The sequence below is a fragment of the Eucalyptus grandis genome, chromosome 10, assembly GCF_016545825.1.
Source record: "Eucalyptus grandis isolate ANBG69807.140 chromosome 10, ASM1654582v1, whole genome shotgun sequence".
Lineage (NCBI taxonomy): Eukaryota > Viridiplantae > Streptophyta > Magnoliopsida > Myrtales > Myrtaceae > Eucalyptus > Eucalyptus grandis.
The window spans coordinates 29,432,254-29,452,903 of NC_052621.1; the positions used below are offsets into that span (position 1 = coordinate 29,432,254).

At 37.5% G+C, this 20,650-nt stretch overlaps 2 protein-coding genes across 3 annotated transcripts; one reads left to right on the forward strand and one right to left on the reverse strand.

Moving 5' to 3' along the window:
* Positions 1–8,004: 8,004 nt before the first annotated feature.
* Positions 8,005–11,472, reverse strand: LOC104422693 (transcription termination factor MTERF5, chloroplastic). Its single transcript, XM_010035089.3, has 4 exons — positions 11,170–11,472; positions 10,100–10,149; positions 9,748–9,966; positions 8,005–9,661 (listed from the first exon to the last, which is right to left on the reverse strand). Exons 1-4 carry the CDS (start codon positions 11,235–11,237, stop codon positions 8,571–8,573), a joined length of 1,428 nt encoding a protein of 475 aa, XP_010033391.2. The 5' UTR covers positions 11,238–11,472; the 3' UTR covers positions 8,005–8,570.
* A 1,747-nt stretch (positions 11,473–13,219) lies between these two features.
* Positions 13,220–20,250, forward strand: LOC104423928 (protoporphyrinogen oxidase, mitochondrial). 2 transcript variants are annotated; one of them, XM_010036358.2, is made up of 18 exons: positions 13,220–13,379; positions 13,668–13,707; positions 13,977–14,112; positions 14,268–14,333; positions 14,522–14,572; positions 14,718–14,774; positions 15,253–15,326; positions 15,725–15,761; positions 15,872–15,937; positions 16,421–16,461; positions 16,781–16,913; positions 17,146–17,325; positions 17,771–17,845; positions 18,562–18,685; positions 18,772–18,880; positions 19,036–19,110; positions 19,210–19,316; positions 19,706–20,250. In XM_010036358.2, exons 1-18 carry the CDS (start codon positions 13,349–13,351, stop codon positions 19,825–19,827), a joined length of 1,524 nt encoding a protein of 507 aa, XP_010034660.2. In that variant the 5' UTR covers positions 13,220–13,348; the 3' UTR covers positions 19,828–20,250. The 2 variants fall into 2 exon arrangements, with proteins under 2 accessions (XP_010034660.2, XP_039159704.1); XM_039303770.1 differs by lacking the exon at positions 14,718–14,774.
* Positions 20,251–20,650: the final 400 nt, after the last annotated feature.

Here is a 20,650-nt window from a genome sequence, read left to right on the forward strand (position 1 = left end):
TCAGTCTTGTAGTTTTGGTAAGTAATCTAAGTAATTTACTTATGGTAATGTCTTGCTGATGTACAGCAGTAAGGATATATCTGGCATTAATGGCCTTTCTTGTTATTCATCAATGTTAGTCCTATTTTCAGTGGCTGCTAGTACTCTAGGCATGTCCTATTCAGGTACAAAAGGAGAATTGCGAATGGTGTGGAGTGTGATCTGAGTAGCAAAATATGTATGAACTGTAGTGAAATTATATAATGATTCAGACTTGTCTCTGAGTGACTGATTTATTATAGCGGCATTGGATATGGATTGAGTGTCGTTACTTTTTTTTATTATAAATTAATGATTTTGTCTCTTGAATTTCTTTAATAACCCTCTTCGACTGATTGATTGTTTAATGTGTAAATTGCTATAATTATAATTTGACAACGTCTACTTCTTCCACCGCTCTCTACACAGTCGATACTCTCTCATCCCTTCTATTCTTGCACTCATTAAAAACTTCTTTTAAATCCTGTCTAGATTGGCATTTATTTTTTTACCTTAAACATAATCAAAATATCGCCACTTGCGCTATTTGACATTTTTTAAACTTAAAACTCTTAAAACTTTCATAATATTCAAATTTAGACGTAGTGAGTTGAATATCATTTTTTCGTGATTTTTATATTTTGAATAATTCTTTAGATATTAGCAGGAAAGCAAAAACGCACTTTTTGCTTTTGCTAAGTTCAAACAAACAAGTCATTGATTAATACTCATTAGCAATAGTAAATGCATACTACTTAATACATAATGGTGAAAATCTTTTCTTTAAACTTATTTGTGTATGACAAAAATGATAATGATAATGGATGATTCTAGATATATAAATTTGGAAGCAAAATTGATAGATGAATGTTTGTTGAGATGGGATAATTCCATTTCTCCTGCTAAAATTTATGACCATTCCGCATCCAATTTTTCAAATCAAGAAGTGGAGTCCTTTAATTTGTGCGATTTGTGTGATTAAGTCATTTTGTTAAAATTGAACCAATCCAAATGATGCATAATACTCCATCTCGATTTTTTTTCACTAATGCCATGTGAAGATTCTTTCCATTATTAAAATCTACCATATTAATTTCACTGATCTTGTTATTACTTCTCTATAAATTAAGGCTATAAGGAACAAAAATGCAATGACAATGTGAATGATCTGGGGAACTTTCTCTCTTTTTTTTTTTTAGTCTGATCTTATCCTATATCCATTTTACAAGTTACTATATATACTATCTGATGTGGATGTTGCAAAAATCCTAATCTCTCACTTATGCGTCTTCATTTTCTAATATAGTTAAATCGTTTTTATTACTTATTCTTCTCTTTTCCTTGCCTTGAAAAAAGGGTTTCCCACCATTTCACTTGGGAAGGGGGTTGAAAGCTCCCGCGTGTGCTATGTGTGTGTCTTTTCTTTAGAAAGTGAATTGAAAATTAAAACATAGGGGTTCAATTTGTAAAGTTGACTTTGGCAAGAGTATACTTGGAAGAGGTATTAGCAAAGAGCTGACGAAGACTAAGGATTTAATTAACATTTAACCGACAATGAAACGGCAGACAATGGTGTGCAGTGAAAAAGACGAGATGGTTAAGATGTTTTTCTTTTCTTTTATTTTCCCTGCATTTTTTCATCTTTATCTCCCTCTCCCCCTCTCTTTTTAGGTTTGAACTTTGAATTGCCAGATACACGTGTCACTCACTTGCCCAGAGAATTTGCGATCCTGAAGTTAATTTTTATTAGTTAATTACCCACGCCGCCTTTGGCACGAAACGTAAAATTTGAGAATTTGCAATTGACCCTTTTCGTGCATGAACTTTCTAGTTTCTAGTATGAGTAACTTATGAAGACACGTTATTCATTTGGATTAAAAGAACACATATTAGACGAATTAGAACAGTGTCTGCTGTGGATTATCAAAAGGGCTTAATGCTGATTATGACTGGAATTGTCCTCTCCTTTTTTTTTTTTTGGGTGAAATTGGAAGGCTGATCTTGGCTTCTGGAAAGCCTGGAAGAAGGTGACTCAGATTTATTTGGCCCTCCCAAAAAAAAAAAAATGCAAGTGACATATCTTTTTACATATATTATTCCCATCTTGTAATTTTGGTTAGTAATTTAATTATGGTAATGTCTCGGTGATGTACAGTATGAGTGAGCATATATCTGACATTAATGGCCTTTCTTGTTATACTATTTTCAATGGCTCCTAGTGCTCTAGAGACGTGGTACTCATGTACAAAAGGAGAATCATGAATAATGTAGAATCGTAAATGGTGTGGAATGTGATCCAAATAGCAAAATGTGTATGAATTGTAGTGAAATTATATAACTATTTGGACTTATTTTTAAAATGATTGATTTATTATAGTGGCATTGGATATCGATTGTTTGTTGTTACTTTTTAATTATAAATCAATGATTTTGTCTTTAAGTTTCCTTAATAACCCTCTTCAACTAATTGGTTGTTTTATGTATAAGTGGCTATAATTGTAATTCGACAACATCTACTTCTTCCACCACTCTCTACACAATCAACACTCTCACCCCTTCTATTATTGCACTTACTAAAAGCTTTTACCTTAACATAATCAAAATATTGCCACTCGTGCATTTTGATGTTTTTAAGATTTGAAGTTCTAAAACTTTCGTAAAATTCAATCATTGACATGCTTATTGGAATATCATTTTGTCATAGTTTTTTGAAATTTGAATAATTCTTTAGATATTAGCAGGAAAGCAAAAACATACTTTTTGCTTTTGCTAAGTGCAAACAAACAAGTCCTTGATTAATACTCATTAACAGTAGTAACCGCGCACTACTTAATAGATAGTGGTGGAAAATCTTTTGTTTAAATTTATTTGTACATGAAAAAATAATAATGGTAATGGATAATTCATGACATATTAATTCTAAAAGCAATAAATTGATGGATGAACAAGTATCGAGAAGGGATAATTCCATTTCTCATGCTAAAATTTATGCCCATTTCGCATCAAGTTTTTCAAATCGAGCTTGTATGATTTGTGCAATTTAGTCAATTCATTATAATCACGGACTAATCAAAATGATGCATAATACTCTCATCTCAATTTTTTCTCTCATGCTACATAAAAAAATTATTTCCATCATTAAAATTTGTGATTAATTCCACTGATCTTGCTATTACTTTGATATAAATTAAAGTTATAGGGAAGATAAATGCAATGACAATGTGAGTGATAAGGGAAATCCCTTTTATGGTCCTATCTTAAATTTATTTTACAAGTTACTACTTGTGTTAGGTGTTGTGCTGATTGCGAAAATTCTATTTCCTTACTTGCATATCTCCACTCAACCCTAAGAAGGTGGGGAATCGAATTCTTCACCTTCCTCTTTTTTTCTTTTATCTTTTATTTTTTTGTTGAAAGGAAGCACTTTTATTTATATTAAACTGGTCCAACCCCCAAGAATGATAATCGAACTCCTCACCTCTCTCTTTTCAAGTGAAATGGTTGGGAAACACTTTTTCAAGGCAAGCAAAAGAAAATAATAAATAATATAAACAATTTAATTATATTAGAAGTAATATAAATCATTTTTTTTTTTTTTTTTTGGAGAGTGATCTGAAAATCAAAAGATAAAGGGTCAATTTGTAAATTGAAGTTTGGCAAGAATATACTCAGAAGAGGTAGTAGCAAAAAGCTGGCGAAGATTAAGGGTTTAATTATTTTATAGACAGTGAAATAGCAGCCATCGTGCAGTGAACAAGATAAGAGCGGTTTTTTTTTTTTTTTTTTTTTTTTTTGAACTAAAGATAAGAGCGTTTAAAAGTTCTTTTTTTTTTTCCTTTTTTTCCCCCAATTTTTCATCTTTATCTCTCCATCCCTCTCTTTTTAGTTTCTTACTTTGAATTGCGAGCTACACGTGTCACTCGCTCGCCCACATAATTCGGGATTGCGATCATGAAATTAAATTAATTTTTACTAGTTAATTACCCACGCCGCCTTTGGCACGAAATATAAAAATTTGAGAATTTATATAATTGACCATTTTTGTCCATAAATTAGCGATTATGAAATTAAATTAATTTTTACTAGTTTTTTTTTTTTGGCTTTTTACTAGTTAATCATCACCCACACCACCTTTGGCACGAAATATAAAAATTTGAGAATTTATAATTGACCCTTTTCGTCCATAAACTTTCTAGTAAAAGCACCACCCTCGGCATCCCACTTAAAACCTCAAGTGATTGTGAGATGATTCAAACTCCTCTCCTTCTTGAGGATGAGAGAGTTCAAATCATTGCAGCCACCAAGGCGGTGATCATGAAGACACGTTATTCATTTGTACTAAAAGAACAAATATTAGATGCAAAAATAACCTAATTTCAGAATAATGTCCAATGCCTACTCAGGTTATTAGCTTGCAAGAATTCAAAAGAATTGTATTTTAGCATTCATTGCGTATAGTAATGATGTAAAGTTCACACGTAATGTGATGTGAAAATGAACGAATACCTTATATTATACTATCTTTAATATTCAATATATATTGTTCAATTGAGGGTTAAAATCATATAATAAAAAAAAACCTAAATATATATACACATGACAAATTTATTCCAAACAATTTTTTTGACCAAGAAAAAACCCAAATTAGTATACTTATGACAAATTTACCTCAAATGATCACAAAAACCCTAAATTGATACATTTATAATAAATTTACCCCAAACTAATTTGTTTGATCGTTAAAAACCCAAAATTGATATATTTGTGATAAATATGACATCCATTAAATTGGATTAATATCATAAAAGAATCACAAAAATGATACAACTATGACAAAGAAAGAGTAAAATCTCAATTTAATATATTAGTCAACTGTCACGTGTTATGTAACTCAGTAATTTAACGGTAAAATTTTAACGGAAACTAACAAATGATACATTTGTTACAAGTGCATCAATTTGAGATAAATTTATTAAAGGCCTATTAGTTTTGGGTTTTTCAAAATATCAACCCTTCAATTTAAGGCAACATGATTGATGAACTGACATTTCAAGATCTCATTGAGATTGGCTGCATAATTTCGCAATGCACCCACTATATTAAACTCGGTGTGGAGTAAAGTATGTATTCTTATATTGTTTTGAAATTAATAACTGAGCCTGCAATGAAAATGTTGAATATAAGCGTGAAAACAACAGTATTTTCAATTACAACTAAAATAAATGTAAGTTTGTTGATTCTATGCGAGATTAAATGCTACTACTTTACTGTGCATCGTACCATGTCAAGACTCGTTAAAAATACAAAATAAATGCTCATTCTTTTAAATGATTACAATTCAAAAGAAACGGAGGAGTGTAGATGATTAAAATGAAAAGAGAAAAATCGAAGTAAATTTTTTTTTTTTTATTTTTCTACTTATTCTTACTCTACACTCATTCTCAGACTTTTGCCCTTGCCTCTTGCAGGGCGTGGGAATCGAAACCTACTCTTGAAGTAGTTGAGAGAAAGAGGGAAAGGGTAATTCTCTGCTTCGTGAAGTCTTTTAAAATACCAACCATCCAAGTTTCGTTCATCAGATTATTATGTAATTAGCTGAAGAGGCAGGGTGAATGAGCAAGACCATCAGGTTTGAGAGGTGGGTTTCATTCAGCATATCGCCACGCCACTAATGCAAACCAAAATTACTGAAAATTAGTCATTTTTGGGGCCATAACTGACCTATGACGATAAATATTTCAAAACTAGCTCTGCATATTAGCCCATTTCCATGTATCGAGCAGGTATCGATAGGTTCACGAATGCCCTTGAAACATGAACTCTACAGTGTCGTTTTGTGTTGATGTGGGATTAGTGGAAATGTATTTAGGGATGTTCTTCGACATACTAGTGTCGATGGGGATTCTTCTCCGTCCAGCCAAACGACGCACCGTATGATTGGCCTGGTAGATTTGAAGAGGCCTCGGAAATAATGTGTACAGGAGAACGTGTTTGAAAACAAGTTCATACGGAGCTCAACATATTGTCATTTCCTAAAGCACTTGCTTAGAAATTAGAACAGGCTATATGTGGACAGATGGAATGATTTGGGAAGACAGAAAAATGGAATTAGCTGTGGGGTTTTGCAGTGAGGAGTGGATATTCTTGGGATGGGCATCGTTTCTTTTTGGGAAGGGAATCTTTTTAAATAACTTCAAGCCACATCTGCACACAGATATATAGTTAGACCCAATCAGATCCACGTGAATCGAATTCATTATTGTCATTGATCATGTGGACCACACATATAAATTTAATGTGATCAACTATGGTGATCATTTCAGTCAAAGGATCTGAGTAAAGGCAAGAGCTTTTTAAGTCGTTGGTTATGGCACTCGAGCTTTAATGATGGAGACAAGATTAGATATGACAATACCACAGCCATCCACTCGAGAAACTTTTGCATACTCAGTGGCATCAATTTTACCGAGTGCTCCAAAGGCAATGTCAAGCAATCAATTAAGGGCGTGCATGGAAACGTTTCTAAGAAACGTTTCCGGCACACTTTGTACGGAAAGTGTCCGTAGGGAGCAAAAAAAAGAAACGCGTTTGGTTGCGTTTTGTTTTTGTTCACTGAACGAAATAGGAACAGAAAAAAAGCAAAAAAAAGTTGTTTCTCCAAAAAAAACACTTCGGAAGAACAAAGAACAAAACGACTCTTCTCTCTCTTCTTCTTCTCTTCTTCTTTTTTCTTTTTTTTTCTTATTTTTCTTTGGCCGGTCGCGGCCTCGGCCATGGCCGGCGGCCGCCGTCGAGGCTCGGGCTCGCCGCTATCCGGGCGAGCTCGAGCTCGCCCGGCCATGGCGAGGCTCGGGCTCGCCGGATCTGGGTGAGCCGAGCTCGCCCGGCCAAGGCGAGGCTCGGCGTTGCCGCGCCGGCGAGGCCGAGCCTTGCCTTGGCCGGGCGAGCTCGGGCTCGCCAGTCCGGCGAGCCCGAGCCTCGGGGCCGGCGACGCTCGGCCTCGCAGGATCTGGCGAGCGAGGCTCGCCCGGCCAAGGCGAGGCTGAGCCTCGCCCACCACGGCCGGAGCTCGGCCTCGCCGTGGGGGCGGCGAGCCTCGCCGTGGCCGGGCGAGGCTGCCCGGCCCGTCGGCCGAGCCAGGAGGCGGTGGCCGAAAAAAAAGAAAAATAAAAAGAAAGGAAAAATAAAAAATAATAAAAAATGTTTAAAAAATTAAAAGAAACAAAAAAATAATAAAATTTAACCAAACGTGTTTCATTCATTTTTTATTCCTGACCAAACGTTACCAAACGCGTTCTTTTGTTCAAAAATTGTTTAGGAAGCGAAACACTTTTTTTTGTTTCTATTCCCGGGAACAAAAAAGCACGAGAGAAATAAATCAATTAAGAAAACTTCATAAATTTGAATGCACTTATTGTCCTCGTGTTATCCACAATTAGTATCTTGAAAATCGAGTTATTCCGATAAAACATGCATTTGTCAGCAAGACTCATGCATATAAGTACTAAGAATTCCACTACCTAAAGAGAAGGGACTCTGCTTGTCCACAAATAACAACAGTTACGGTAAAAGCAACAAGAACTTACATCTAACAATCTGGACCTCTCTTGAAGCAAGAAAGCGAATTAACTAAACCAGACACAAATCAGAGCAAGATGTTGTAAGAGGACACGGATATTCCATCCTGTTCAGTGTATAGAGCTCGATCCAATAATATAAGCAAATTGGAACTCACCACAGAATTGCCCTTAGTATGCATGTATTCCAGCATGCTGTGAGCCAAACATGCATGAAAATGAGGCAACACCATTCAGAGAGTTCAAATATTTCTCCCGAGAATCCGAGTCATAAAATTGGATGGTGAAACCTTACTTTCACCCTGATCCAATTCATTAAGGTTAATCTTCGAAGCCATCCAGTTGAATGGATGATGGCTCGGTAATAGCCCTGCAATAGGCATAGAGACCAGAATCGTCCAGCGTTGGAAACTATAAATGAAAGCATCATTATTCAACATCGAAGCAGATCACTTCTTCAGAAGACATAATAGAATACGACAAAGAAACAGTTCATATTCATTGACTCGTTGGTGAGGAGTTCAGCATTTTAAGGAATGTGGACATTGCACATGATGAATTGGAACAATATACAGCATCATTTCCATGCCTTTTCTTTATTGGCAAAGTCTGGCCCTAAATCACCTGCAGTCAAATCTGTCCTCAAGAGAGATCTGTCATTTTTCGTCGATGATGTCCCACTTCTATGCAAATCTGATTGCGGCCTCAGCCTGGGTGAGAAAGACCTTCCCACACAGTCAAACTTTAAGCTCATTTAAGATACATAAATACACCACCGTAGCACTTGATTCTTGCGTGCATCTATTATTATCGAAGATTGAATGATCTGCATGAACAATTGCTACCAGTTGTTTCACCAGCTGATTTGCTTGCCGCAAAATCGGAGTCCTGAGCAAGTCCACAATCCATACAAATATCTCATCATTCAAGCGACGCTCAGTTCTTCGTTCTCATTAACTGCTACATGCAACAAACTCAGGCTTCAGCGTCGTCAGGAAGCGCTTTGCCCATTTTCTTCGTCAAAGCCTTTTCAAAATCTCGAGCAGACAATGACAACACCTGGTTCAGCAGCAAATGAACTCCGCACTCCTTCATACGAGCATATCTCGGTTTAATTCTCTCTTCCAAACTATAGCCGAAATACTGAGGGAACTTGATCAGCTCTGATTGTGGATAGTCCATGGTCAAGAAGAAGTCCCATTTTGGTATCAAATTCTTAGCCAAGCTCAAAGTGTATAAAGCTCCATACCTGCATATCATAGTCTTAACTTCTTCCATACTGTATCCTCTCTCCAAGAAAAATTCCGTAATGGGTTTCAAGTGAGCCTCGATACTAAGGCCAAAAGTCTGAGGTGAACGGTGAAAAAGAACAGCCACATCAACCCCCATTGAGTGGAAGTACTCAGCTGTTGGTCGTAGCTTGTCCTCCACACTGTAACTTATAATATTTGGGCAGTGAGTTAGAATCTTCCCTATGCTCTTCTCTGAGAGACCCATCTCATAAAGGAAATCAACCGTTGCCTTAACCTTCTGTCTGCTGTAAGTGAGGAACGCAGGAAAGCGGTATATAACTTTAGCCCATCGTTTCTTATCCACGCCCAAGTTCTCCAGGAATGTCATTGTGGGTATTAGATTCTCTGAGAGACTAATTCCACATAACTGCGGCCTTTTGTTGAGGATAATTGGAATTTCATTCTTTGGTACCCCAAGATCAAGAAGGAACTCAACCACCGGCTTGATTTTCCCCTCCAAGCTATAGTAAGCAAAAGCAGGGAATCTGCGCGTAATTCCCTTGATCTGCTCAAGGGTCATACCAAGTTCTAATAGGTAAACAATATGAGGAGGAGGATTAGCCTGGCTCACTCTGGAGACAGCTTTTAGCTTTTTATTGTCCAGGCTTGAAGGAGATGGAAGAGGTGGAGGACTAGGTGCAACTACCTTCTCTTTAAGAGGTGGATCAGGAAAATTCTCCACCACATCTACCAGGATGTTTCCATGCTCCTCGAGAAGGGACTCGAGGTAAGGAATTAACGCATCCCTTATTTCAAGAGTTGTGAGCTCTCGGCCTGCCACGTCATGTTACAATTAGATTAACATTAAGTCATTCCATCCTAATTCAAATCATGGAAGTATTAACAAATTGCAATCGAACCTACTAGATACCGAGACTTGTGAACATAATGAAGCCTTGATACAAGATGCTCAATGAAAAGATCGGACTTGTTGATAGTCCTCGCAGCTACCGTATTGCTTAAACCTTGCTTTTTCAAGAACAAGGTTAAGACGGCCTTGGCTTCTTCTTTTTCTGCTGCCAATAAGGTTGGAGACACCACTCTCAAACTGACAGAACCATCTAGCCCAGAATCAGCAGCTGGAGTATTGAAAGCTCAAAAGTTAGTTCATAAATAGTTTGGATCACAATGACATATCTGCAAGATTCTGCCATTTGCCAATTAAGAAATTACATGGAAATTACACTATGGGACACGGTAACGATCACTTACCATACTTAGCTTGGCAGGAAAAGAGTTTCACTGGAAAAGAAAGCTGCACCCTGAGAAAAGGACCAACATCAATATTCTACACTTCAACTGTAACAAATGAGGGGCGACAGATAGAGAACAAGGATATTATTGGGCTGATACAACTGATTTCTGACGCCTCAACTATGATGCTTTCTTTAATTGAAAGGCAGATGACATGTTACAACTTGATAGCACAACCCTCGCAATTTTCATAACAAACTCTTAGCATCGTCTCCATAGCATGATGTCATAAGAGCAAACAGAAATTCCATCGATGGGACTGCACAATCAAGTGGAAGGAGGGAAATAAACTGGTAGACATCTATCTATCCTCGCTAAAACCTGTCGAGATGCCATAATCTCATGGAAGTTTTAGTTATGGATTCATGTCCACCAACGAGACTGATTTGCTTTTGCTACTTCAAAAGAAACATAAACTGAGTGAGAGGTAGCAGCTATCAGAATTCACAATGAGCCAAAGGTTCTTGAAATTTGAAGAAAGCAATATCAAGTCCCCTTTAATCCAGAGAACAATAAACTACAGAATTTCACACCGGACGTAATCATCACCAAGATTCTCACGTATTCTACTCATCAATTTTTTATGTCATTCATCTACTTGAATTCTTCTTTTATTCCCAGTGAAATGTGTATAGATTTTTTCAGATTACCATGTTACTGGAAATTTAAATGATGAATTTTCCACCTTTCCCTGAAATTTCACTGGCATAACAAACACATTTAACTAGCGAAACAGGACAAAGAAAAAAAGATATCTTCTCATCACTACATTTGACTGAGCTCGAGCATAACACCTTCTCCATTTCAGATTCTGACAAACACCCACCACGCGATTGGTTCTCTAAGTACGACAGAAACGAATTTTTCAGCAAAACTCGATGTGGGTCTTTTTCGACTCGCGCTAGAGTCAACACACGGATGCAAGCTATATACTCGAGGTGGGGATGGAAAAAAATTCCAAAAGCCTGCCCCTCGAATCCGAAACTTTTCATGGGTGGGAACGCGAGATTTCAAGAGGGTGGTTGTACCTGGAGGAAAAGAGGGGTCTTGAAAGGAGCGAGAGCTGAGAGACGCGAACTGCGCAGAAAGCTCTCATCTTGTGGCGGCTCTCTGGAAGTCCCCGTGTTGCTTGCTTCAGACAATGCGCATTGAAGAAGGAAAGAGACAAAAAAGAAAACTCAGAGAAAAATGAGAAAGTGAGGAGGAATTGTGAAGCTTTCTCCTGTCTTCGACTTCGTCTTCTCCGAGGTCGAAGCGAAGAGGGAAGGAGAGGTTCTTATGGGGTTGGGATAATATCAGCAGTGGTGGCGGATTCAGAGCGGCTTCAGCATCGCTCCAAGATTTACAAGCAGAAGAAGACAGAGTTTGTTTGTTCTTTTTTTCTTTTCACTTTCTTCTTCTTTTTTTTTTTATTTTTGGCTCAGCAGTGCCTATTTTCATAATATTTCCATTCATTTATTATTATTATTATTATTATTATTATTTTGAAATAGCGGTCTAGTTTCTGGACGGGTTTTTTTTTTTTTTCACATCTCGACTTGTCCACCTTGTTCAGACGATTTTATAGGCACATTCTCGTATTTAATATCTCATTCCCAAAATGTTTCCAATAAGACATAAAGCCAAGATGCTTTTATCTATGATTATGTTAAAGATCCAATTATTTTATAAGGAATTTAATCCACCTCGACTTGGTGTACTTAAAATTTTACTTTGGAATTTCTTTTAACATAATTCAAACTCACGATCATAATATTTTTAAAAATATTTAGAAGGGAAAAAAAAAGTCAAGGTAGGATCTTTATTAAAAGGGGCTCATTTACATGACTTTACATGACTTTATCAACAACAATAGAGAGTTTTGATTTTTAGTGTTATTGTTGCTCAAAAATATAAAAGCAGCTCATTTTAATCTTATTTCTATAATGTTTCCAATAAGATATGAAGCCTAAGATGCTTTTATTTATAATTCTTTTAAACATCCACTTATTTTATAGGGAATTTAATCCATCTCGACCTAGTATATTTAAGATTTTACTTTGAAGATTTCTTTCAATAAGACTTGAACCCATGATCATAAGATTTTTTAAGATATTTAGAAGGATAAAAAAAAAGTCGAGGTAGGATCTTTGTTAAAAGGGGTTCATTTACATGACCTTATCAACAATAGAGAGATTTGATTTCTAGCATTATTGTTGCTAAAAAATATGAAAGTAGCTAGTTTTAATATCTTATTCCCAAAATGTTTCCAATAAGACATAAAGCCCAAGATGCTTTTATTTATGATTCTTTTAAACATCCACTTATTTTATAAGGAATTTAATCCACATTGATCTGGTGTATTTAATATTTTACTTTGGAATTTCTTTCAATGAGATTCAAATCCACCATCATAAGATTTTTTTATCATATTTAGAAGGGGAAAAAAGTTGAGGTGGGATCTCTTCTAAAAGGGGCTCATTTACATGACCTTGTTAACAACATAAAAATTTGATTTCTAGCTTTATTGTTGCTCAAAAATATGAAAGCAGCTAGTTTTAATATCTTATTCCCAAAATGTTTCCAATAAGACATAAAGCCCAAATACTTTCATTATGATTCTTTTAAACATCCACTTATTTTATAAGGAATTTAATCCACCTCGACATGGTATATTTAATTTGCTTTGGAATTTCCTTTAACAAGATTCAAACTCACAATCATAAGATTTTTTAACATACTTGGAAGTGAAAAAAAAGTCAAGGTAGGATCTTGACAAAATGGGCTCATTTACATGACTTTATTAACGATAGAAAGTTTTGATTTCTAGCATTATTGTTGCTCAAAAATATGAAAGCAGCTAATGTGATTTATATTCTCAGGAATTATGAAGAGATAACACACCACATTATATGTCACTACTTGCCATTAAATTTTAAGTAAAAGTCAAACAACGAATTCCATAAAAATTAATGAAATTCATTCCATCAAGATTCAAGACAAGGCTGCAATGAACGGAAGAGACAAGAACTCGACCGGCTCGAAGGTTGGCCCATGACCGGATCGATGATCTGTTCGTGGAAGACTAGGACCGTTGATGGGCCGAATCCTGCTCATGAACTCTGGTCTGCACGACGACCGCCATCAACATCATCATCATCATCTCTCTCTATCTCCATCGGAAAACCAGAGCCGCGTGGAGCGCACGGACAGCAAAGACATGCAAAGATGAGTTCGGCCACAGGAGCAGACATTTCGAGTAAAACTCTCTACGCTCTTTCTTCATCACAGTCAACGCAGTAAGCTCGATACAGGGTCAGCAATTTGATAGGGAATTCACGGAAAAATGGAATAAAAATTCGACCTGGTCGATTACGAGCTGTGGCGTAGATGACCCATTTCGTTTCTTGGCATCTCGAGCTGAACTGCGGAAGAAATTGATGAGTTTCATGGAGTGCATTCGTGTTTGAGGCCTGCGTTTGTCCCGATTTTCTCCGGTGCCTGCTCACGGTCAACGCCTTTGACAGAGTAATTTTGTTGTTTGTAGGTCCTGCAAAGAGAGTTGCAGTCGTCGGTGCCGGCGTTAGGTACGCGATTCACGTCCGCTTTTCTGCAGTTCTTGATCTTCCGAAGAGTCTGTCTAGCTTAATAGTTGCGAAACATGAGACTTTGCAAGATTGCAAGGAGGGACTACTCACCCCTCAACTGATTGTGGAGATGGAGTTGTAATTTTTTTTTTTTTTTTTGGGGGGGGGGGAGGATGTTGTTTTCGGCATTTGCAATGTGATAGATGGTGTATCCTGACATGCCCGTATTATGTTGACCTTTTCGTTAATCCACTGGAATGCTGTCACAGTGGACTTGCTGCAGCGCACAAGTTGAAGTCAAATGGTGTGGATGTTACTGTATATGAAGCTGAAGGGAGAATTGGAGGGAAGCTGAGGAGTGTCTCACAAGGCGGTCTAATTTGGGATGAAGGAGCAAATACCATGGTAATATCACTAGTAACGAGAACTTGTGGCCTCACCATTCAACTTACTGAATAACCCAATGAATATGCATCTTTTGAGTAATGCATCATAGGTCTGTGGTAACTAAGCCCTGGTGCTTTCGTTCATTAAAACTTTCATTTATTTGCATTTTGCAGACTGAGAGTGAAGAGGAGGTCAGAAATCTGCTTAATGAGCTTGGAATTCAAGAAAAGCAGCAATATGTAAGAGTTTATTTCTTTTGTCATCCCTTATGTTACTTGAGTGTTGTGCCCTGGGGTTGCTAAACTGCCAATGTAGGGTAGTGGTTGCAGCTTCTCCTCTGATGTTGCTCTATGGCCTTCTGCTCAGCATCTTGTGGTAGTAGTTCTTTTCCTGGATTATTTATCTAATCGATCATATACTGGTACAGCCACTTTCACAGCACAAAAGATATATAGTCAGAAATGGAATGCCTGTGCTGGTGAGTTCTTGTTGTTGGACTGGATTTCTTTCAATATTAGTACCTATATACCATGGCAAGGGACGTTTCGGTTCCTTTCCTCCTTGCAACTGTGGATGTCAAATGTGTATCATGAGCATGACCTGCACTACACTTTTTGTGTCAGATTCCAACTAATCCCATTGCACTGATCAAGAGCAACATACTTTCTACTCAGTCGAAGGTTTGTCTCCTATAATAAGGCTTTTGCCACATTTAGTTCATGTAAACAATTGAGATTTTTGCCTTTTTTGTTCATTAATTAGGTAAACATATGTCTCATTTTTGTATTGGGCGCACATAGGTCAATTGGACTCTGTTCTTCTCTAAGACTGATTGTCTTGCTGTTATGCAGAAACTCTGCACTTTCTCTATCTATGATATGAAAAGTCATCTAAGGGAATGGTGATGTGGATTTTCAAGAAAGTAAAGTCCTATAATTTTTGCTTAGGTTATGAAAGGCATACTATCTAATTACTTGGTGGCTTGTGGACAGTTAAATTAGTCATGTAGATGCTTCAGCTGTTGATTAAGAATGTTGGCCCCACTTTTGTCTTAAAAAGGTTTACTGGTTCTCATTTCTAACCTTAATTTGCTTGAACGTGTGATGCTAGATACACATTTCCTGTAATCTCTTAATGAACTATTTCTGACTACTGCAGTTTAAGATTATTCTGGAGCCCCTTCTGTGGAAGAAAAGAAATAATTCACTAACGTCTGGTGATGGGCAAGAAAGGTGGCTTAGGCTTGTGATTTATTTTATTTTATTTTATTAGGGATAAGTGCATTGAAAGTCCTAAAACTTGTCACGAAACTGCAATTGAGTCCTAAAAATCTCAAAAAGTACAACCAAGTCCTAAAACTTGTCAAATTGGTCAAATCGAGTCCTTCCATTGATTGCACATTCGAAAGTAATAGGACTGGATTGTACTTTTATTACAAATTTTAGGAATTGATTGCACCTTCATGACAAGTTTTAGGACTCGGTTGCACTTAGGTGACAAGTTTTAGGACTTCCAATGCACTTATCCTCTTTTTTCAGCATCTTTGGATTTTTCTTGGCCCTTTCTCTGTTTTTCATCCTTGAACAATTGATCTTAGCATTCTATTTTCTCCTACTGTTCGTCAATGCAGTGTAGGCGGGTTTTTTGAGCGTCATTTTGGCAGAGAGGTAGAATTTATTCATATTTTATCTTTGATTCCTATTTTAACATGATTCCCAGAGATTACAAAACAGTAGCTTAGAGATTATTTTGACTTTGTGGCTTTTATGGTCGGAAGGTTGTTGATTACCTCATCGACCCAGTTGTTGCTGGTACAAGTGGTGGTGATCCTGAATCTCTTTCTGTAAGTAACTTCCCTGAGGATGTGAACTGACCTGTAAATGTACAGCTTTAAGTCATGGCAATGTTCTAGATGCTATTCTGTTATCCCGAGTAAACATGGGGCTCCACCATCTAATGGGTACACGTGAGGGTTTGCGTGCATCCGTAGATTTTAGTCGAGCCAAAGGTCAATATACCATGTTATAAGAAAATCATTCTAGATGTTGCTTCATAAAGACACCAGGCATATATTAAAACCTAATGGAATGAGGAATACGGTGAAGAAATTCCAAGAGCTTAATATCTATAAGTACCTGCTCTGTTTAGTCTATGCTAGTATTTATTAATGATTAATTGGAATAGAAATTCAGGTCTGCTTTCCATGATGGTGTTGATTATATGTGACTTGGGATCTCACATAGTCTATCCTGTCGTCCAATTAATTGTTGCCATCTCTTCTGCATGTTTCATGAAATTTCTGATTGCTTTTTGCTGTTTTGAACAGATGCGCCATGCTTTTCCAGAGTTATGGAATTTAGAGGAACGGTACATGTTCTGTTGATCTTTACACTTGTAAGCTTGTGGCAAGATGCAAGAGTTTCCATTCATTATAGTGCGCAGAATTTGCTGGTCATCAGTTATAGTGGGAGCCTCGAACCATTCTAATTGTTGACAGTAGCACACTAGCCGCACGTAATGACTTGTTTGATGTGGCTTTTGAGTAGTTTGTTATAGTACATTGATGTTTTAGCTGCTGTATAAATGAGCTTTTGTCTTGTTGAGCAATGATCTAATCCTAATTATCCACAGCTGTACGGATGCAGCAATTCGTGTAGGTATAAGTGGTTATATTGATTCTTGTCAGGTTTGGTTCCATTTTAGCTGGGGCAATTAAATCGAGGCTATCAGCCAAAAGAGAGAAAAAAGGAGAACTAAAGAGCTCTCCTGAGAAAAAAAAGCGTCAAAGAGGTTCATTTTCTTTTCAGGGTGGAATGCAGGTCTGTCCAATGTCTTAGCTTTTCTTATTATGCAAGCTCAAAATACTTATATTGATATACCTGTAGTTGTATGCAATTTGTCTACTCTTTGGGAAAAGACTGCTTAGCACTTACGGTGGGCCACTGTAGGGAGCGTTGTATTCCTTTTTTAAGCTCAGAGAAGCCCATCTTAATGTGTTGTAGTATCCAATCTTTATGCATTAAACTCAGCATGTCCCTCTCCATTGTGCAGACACTTGCCAACATGTTGTGTCAGAAGCTTAGCCAGGATGACCTTAAATTGAAATCAAAGGTTTTGTCGTTGTCGTACAGTCATGATGGTGTACCTGCAGCAGGGGATTGGTCAGTTTCTTACTCTTCTGACCATACCAAGCATTTACAAGACTCGACATTTGATGCTGTGATCATGACGGTTTGTCATCTTTGTTCTAACTGAGATATGGCTTTGCTGTATAATTTGAGTGCTTTTATTTGTAGTGTCTAGACCTTCAACTTCTGTTGCCTTTTGCATAAACATATAGTGTGGATCTTTAAAATTCTTTTCAGACCTGTCATGGCATACTTGTCCATACTTAAAAAAGAAAGTTGCTGACTTCCTGCATAGCTTTAGCTGCAGGTGAAGAACTACAATGCTATTAACTATCAGACAGAAATTCTGTGGGTTTACAAGGAGGGCTGCATTCTGCTTACATCCGTGGTGACATGTGCATACTTATATTTGTTGTGCAAGAGCATCTGGTATATTATATGCCGTCAACCCAATGCCTCTTTTCTTATTTTTCTCACTCTTGCTTCTTTATTCTTTATGCCCGGTAAAACTGTAGTTATCCATTAATTACTTGTCAATAATGTTGTAGGCTCCATTATGCAATGTTAAGGAATTGAAGATTACGAAAAGGGGAAACCACTTTCCGCTTAACTTCATCCCTGAGGTGTGTAATTGTAAAAGCTCGAATCAAACCGTAGCTGCAGTTTCTTTTTTTGAGCAAATCTTCTACTTTTGGACCTGCACTTACAATTTGTATAGAGGGAGAGAGAGAGAGAGAGAGCAAATCCTTGCTTTTGGTTTTCTTGTCAAAGCTAGACATTTGCTAGTTTCCACTTGCAATTTGGTAGAAAATTAGGCAGTTTAGTTGTGCACACTCACCAAAGTTGTAATGAGCAGTTAAGTAAGGCCTTCACTTCCTGAAAGTGCTGGACAAAGAGCAAATTTTTTTAAGTAAAACTATTGACTTGATCTTGCTGATTTTTCAATCCTCAACATCTGCAGGAAAAGTTTTGTAAAGGTTATTGAGGAACTAATTAGGATCAATAATTTATGTTTGTGACGCAAGGAATGAATGTTCTCATGCGTCATTGATTCCCTCTTTGGGAATGCTGTATTCTTGTAACAATAGCTTGTTTTATCTATCTAGTCAAGTGATTTTCTTTTGTTATGGATCTCATATAGGTTCCCTTTTGGCTTATTGTCAGTTCTTGGAATCTACATTCCTATTTTACCTAGATCACAATTTAATTGTATGAGGGGAACATTTTCGTGCTGTTACCCTCAGCACCTTGGAACTAGAGGCAGTCATCCTGCCTCACCATATTCCCTCATCAATGTTATAGCAGATTCCCTTTTTTTGACATGCATTGTGTGATGTAGATAACTTACGCGCCACTGTCAGTCATGATTACTACCTTCAGGAAGGAGAACGTGAAGAGACCACTTGAGGGATTTGGAATTCTTGTTCCCTCAGCGGAGCAGAAAAATGGGTTGAGGACTCTTGGTAATGCTTGTCTGTGGCAAGACATCTGGATAATGCACACCGCTCTCCTTTATACCCGGGATAATTGTATATCTTTCTTTTGGCAGGAACACTCTTTTCCTCCATGATGTTTCCAGACCGTGCACCTACTGACCTGTACCTATACACAACCTTTATTGGGGGAAGTCGAAACAGAGAACTTGCAAAAGCTTCGAAGTAGGAGCTGATGAGATGCTTGAATACTTTAATTTGCAAAGCAGTCATGTTATTCTAGTTTACTTTTGGCTTCATTTCTGACTGAGCCCTTGTTTATTTATGATTGTCCTACTGTATTGCAACACTTATGGTTTCCCGTCTTTTGATGTTTCTAGAGATGAGCTAAAGCAGATAGTTACTTCTGATCTAAGCCAGTTGCTGGGAGCTGAGGGAGAGCCCACATTTGTGAAGTAAGCGAATGATTACAAACTCAAGAACCTTTTCTTTCTTAAATAACTCTATGTTCATTTATGTAAATGCCTCTTATTAACTTGTGCTTTTGATTGCAGCCACTTTTACTGGAGTAAAGCATTCCCCTCGTATGGGCGGAACTATGACTTGGTTCTGCAAGCAATCAAGAAGTTGGAAGAAGATCTTCCTGGATTCTTCTATGCAGGTAATTTTTTCATTATCAACTTCCTACTAGAATAGGACTTTCTTCTTTTTAATATAAGAAAAATAGGTCCCTAATTTGTAGAGTTGAATAATCAAATTTGTAAGTACAGTCATATCTCATGACATCGATAACTGTCAAGCAACAGTCTGAGTTAGATTCATTGGGTTAACATTAAAAGATCCACAATGGCGGGTGCGAGATTCACATCATGCTAATAGCCTAATATCAATCATCTGTCCTTTTAAGTCCTGTTCTTAATCTGACCACTGATGACATGAAATTGTTGAAGATAGATTTTTCCGACTTATCCCAACCAAGTTCCCAGCCCGAGTGGTGGTATGAGAATGTACCTTTGTTGTGATGGACATTACTAATTATGGAATTTCCAGGTAACCACAAGGATGGGCTGTCTGTTGGCAAAGCTATGGCGTCGGGCTGCAGAGCAGCTGATCTTGTGATATCCTATCTCAACTCTTCTTCAGATGCGATCGAGAACCCCGGTGAAGATTGAGATATCTAGAAATAGTACCATGCTCTGTATACCCTTGGTGATTCGCACTCTTTATTTGTTTTCCTTGTTTTCTACCTGGAAAGTGAGCTTACTGACTTCACGCCCCTACACAGATGAGATACGGTACCGACTACCGCCATATGCAACTTTTCTCTTCTCGGGTAGCTATAATTCAGTGTCCCTGATATAAGTTACCATGGTGAAAAGTATGGGGCCGCTTTCTTTTCGAATTCTTCAAATTCCTTCAAAAGAGGATAGAGTACGAAAACTGCTCGTGCCGGTGTATGCCTTCATATGCTTCCATTGGTTTTTATTTCCCGAAAGCTAATTCTTCTACACTTAGCTTTCTGAAAACCGATTTCGGTTAAATGTATTGTTCTAACGTAACCCTGAATGAATAGACATGAGTATCTTTTCCTTCAAGCTTATTTAGCCAACAGGTCTCTGGCTGATACCCTATTTGCCTGGTTCTCTGTTCCATGTTTCTCTCTGAAGTTACATTCCTCTCACTCAAAGGTGTTGGTTCCTTAGAGGTCAAGTGCATATCCCACTTTGCTGGAGGGATTAGGCAGAGAGGAAGGCGTGCAGGCATGAACTGCTCAGCCTACGCTTAGTGCAACTTAGAGCCGTTTGGTGATTGTGATGGTTGGTCAGTCCTTCTCCCTGCTTAACTGCTTATGGCTTTAATTGGGTCTCATGTCATGTCCAAACTGACTTTTGGTGAAGTGGAGAAGTTGGGGGACTGACAACGCCTGAACATTCTTCTTTTCTACGTCGATTAAGTTAAAATTAACTTTGATTTGGGTATCGTCAAGGGACCTTT

Coding starts and splice junctions, on each gene's coding strand:
- LOC104423928 (XM_010036358.2), top strand. CDS start 13,349: ATGAGTTCGGCCACAGGAGCAGACATTTCGA. Junction 15,938..16,420: donor GTGATCCTGAATCTCTTTCT/GTAAGTAACTTC, acceptor TGTTTTGAACAG/ATGCGCCATGCTTTTCCAGA. Junction 19,111..19,209: donor GGAGAGCCCACATTTGTGAA/GTAAGCGAATGA, acceptor TTTTGATTGCAG/CCACTTTTACTGGAGTAAAG.
- LOC104422693 (XM_010035089.3), bottom strand. CDS start 11,237: ATGAGAGCTTTCTGCGCAGTTCGCGTCTCTCAGCTCTCGCTCCTTTCA. Junction 9,967..10,099: donor TTCCTGCCAAGCTAAGTATG/GTAAGTGATCGT, acceptor TCAATACTCCAG/CTGCTGATTCTGGGCTAGAT. Junction 9,662..9,747: donor CAAGTCTCGGTATCTAGTAG/GTTCGATTGCAA, acceptor ATGACGTGGCAG/GCCGAGAGCTCACAACTCTT.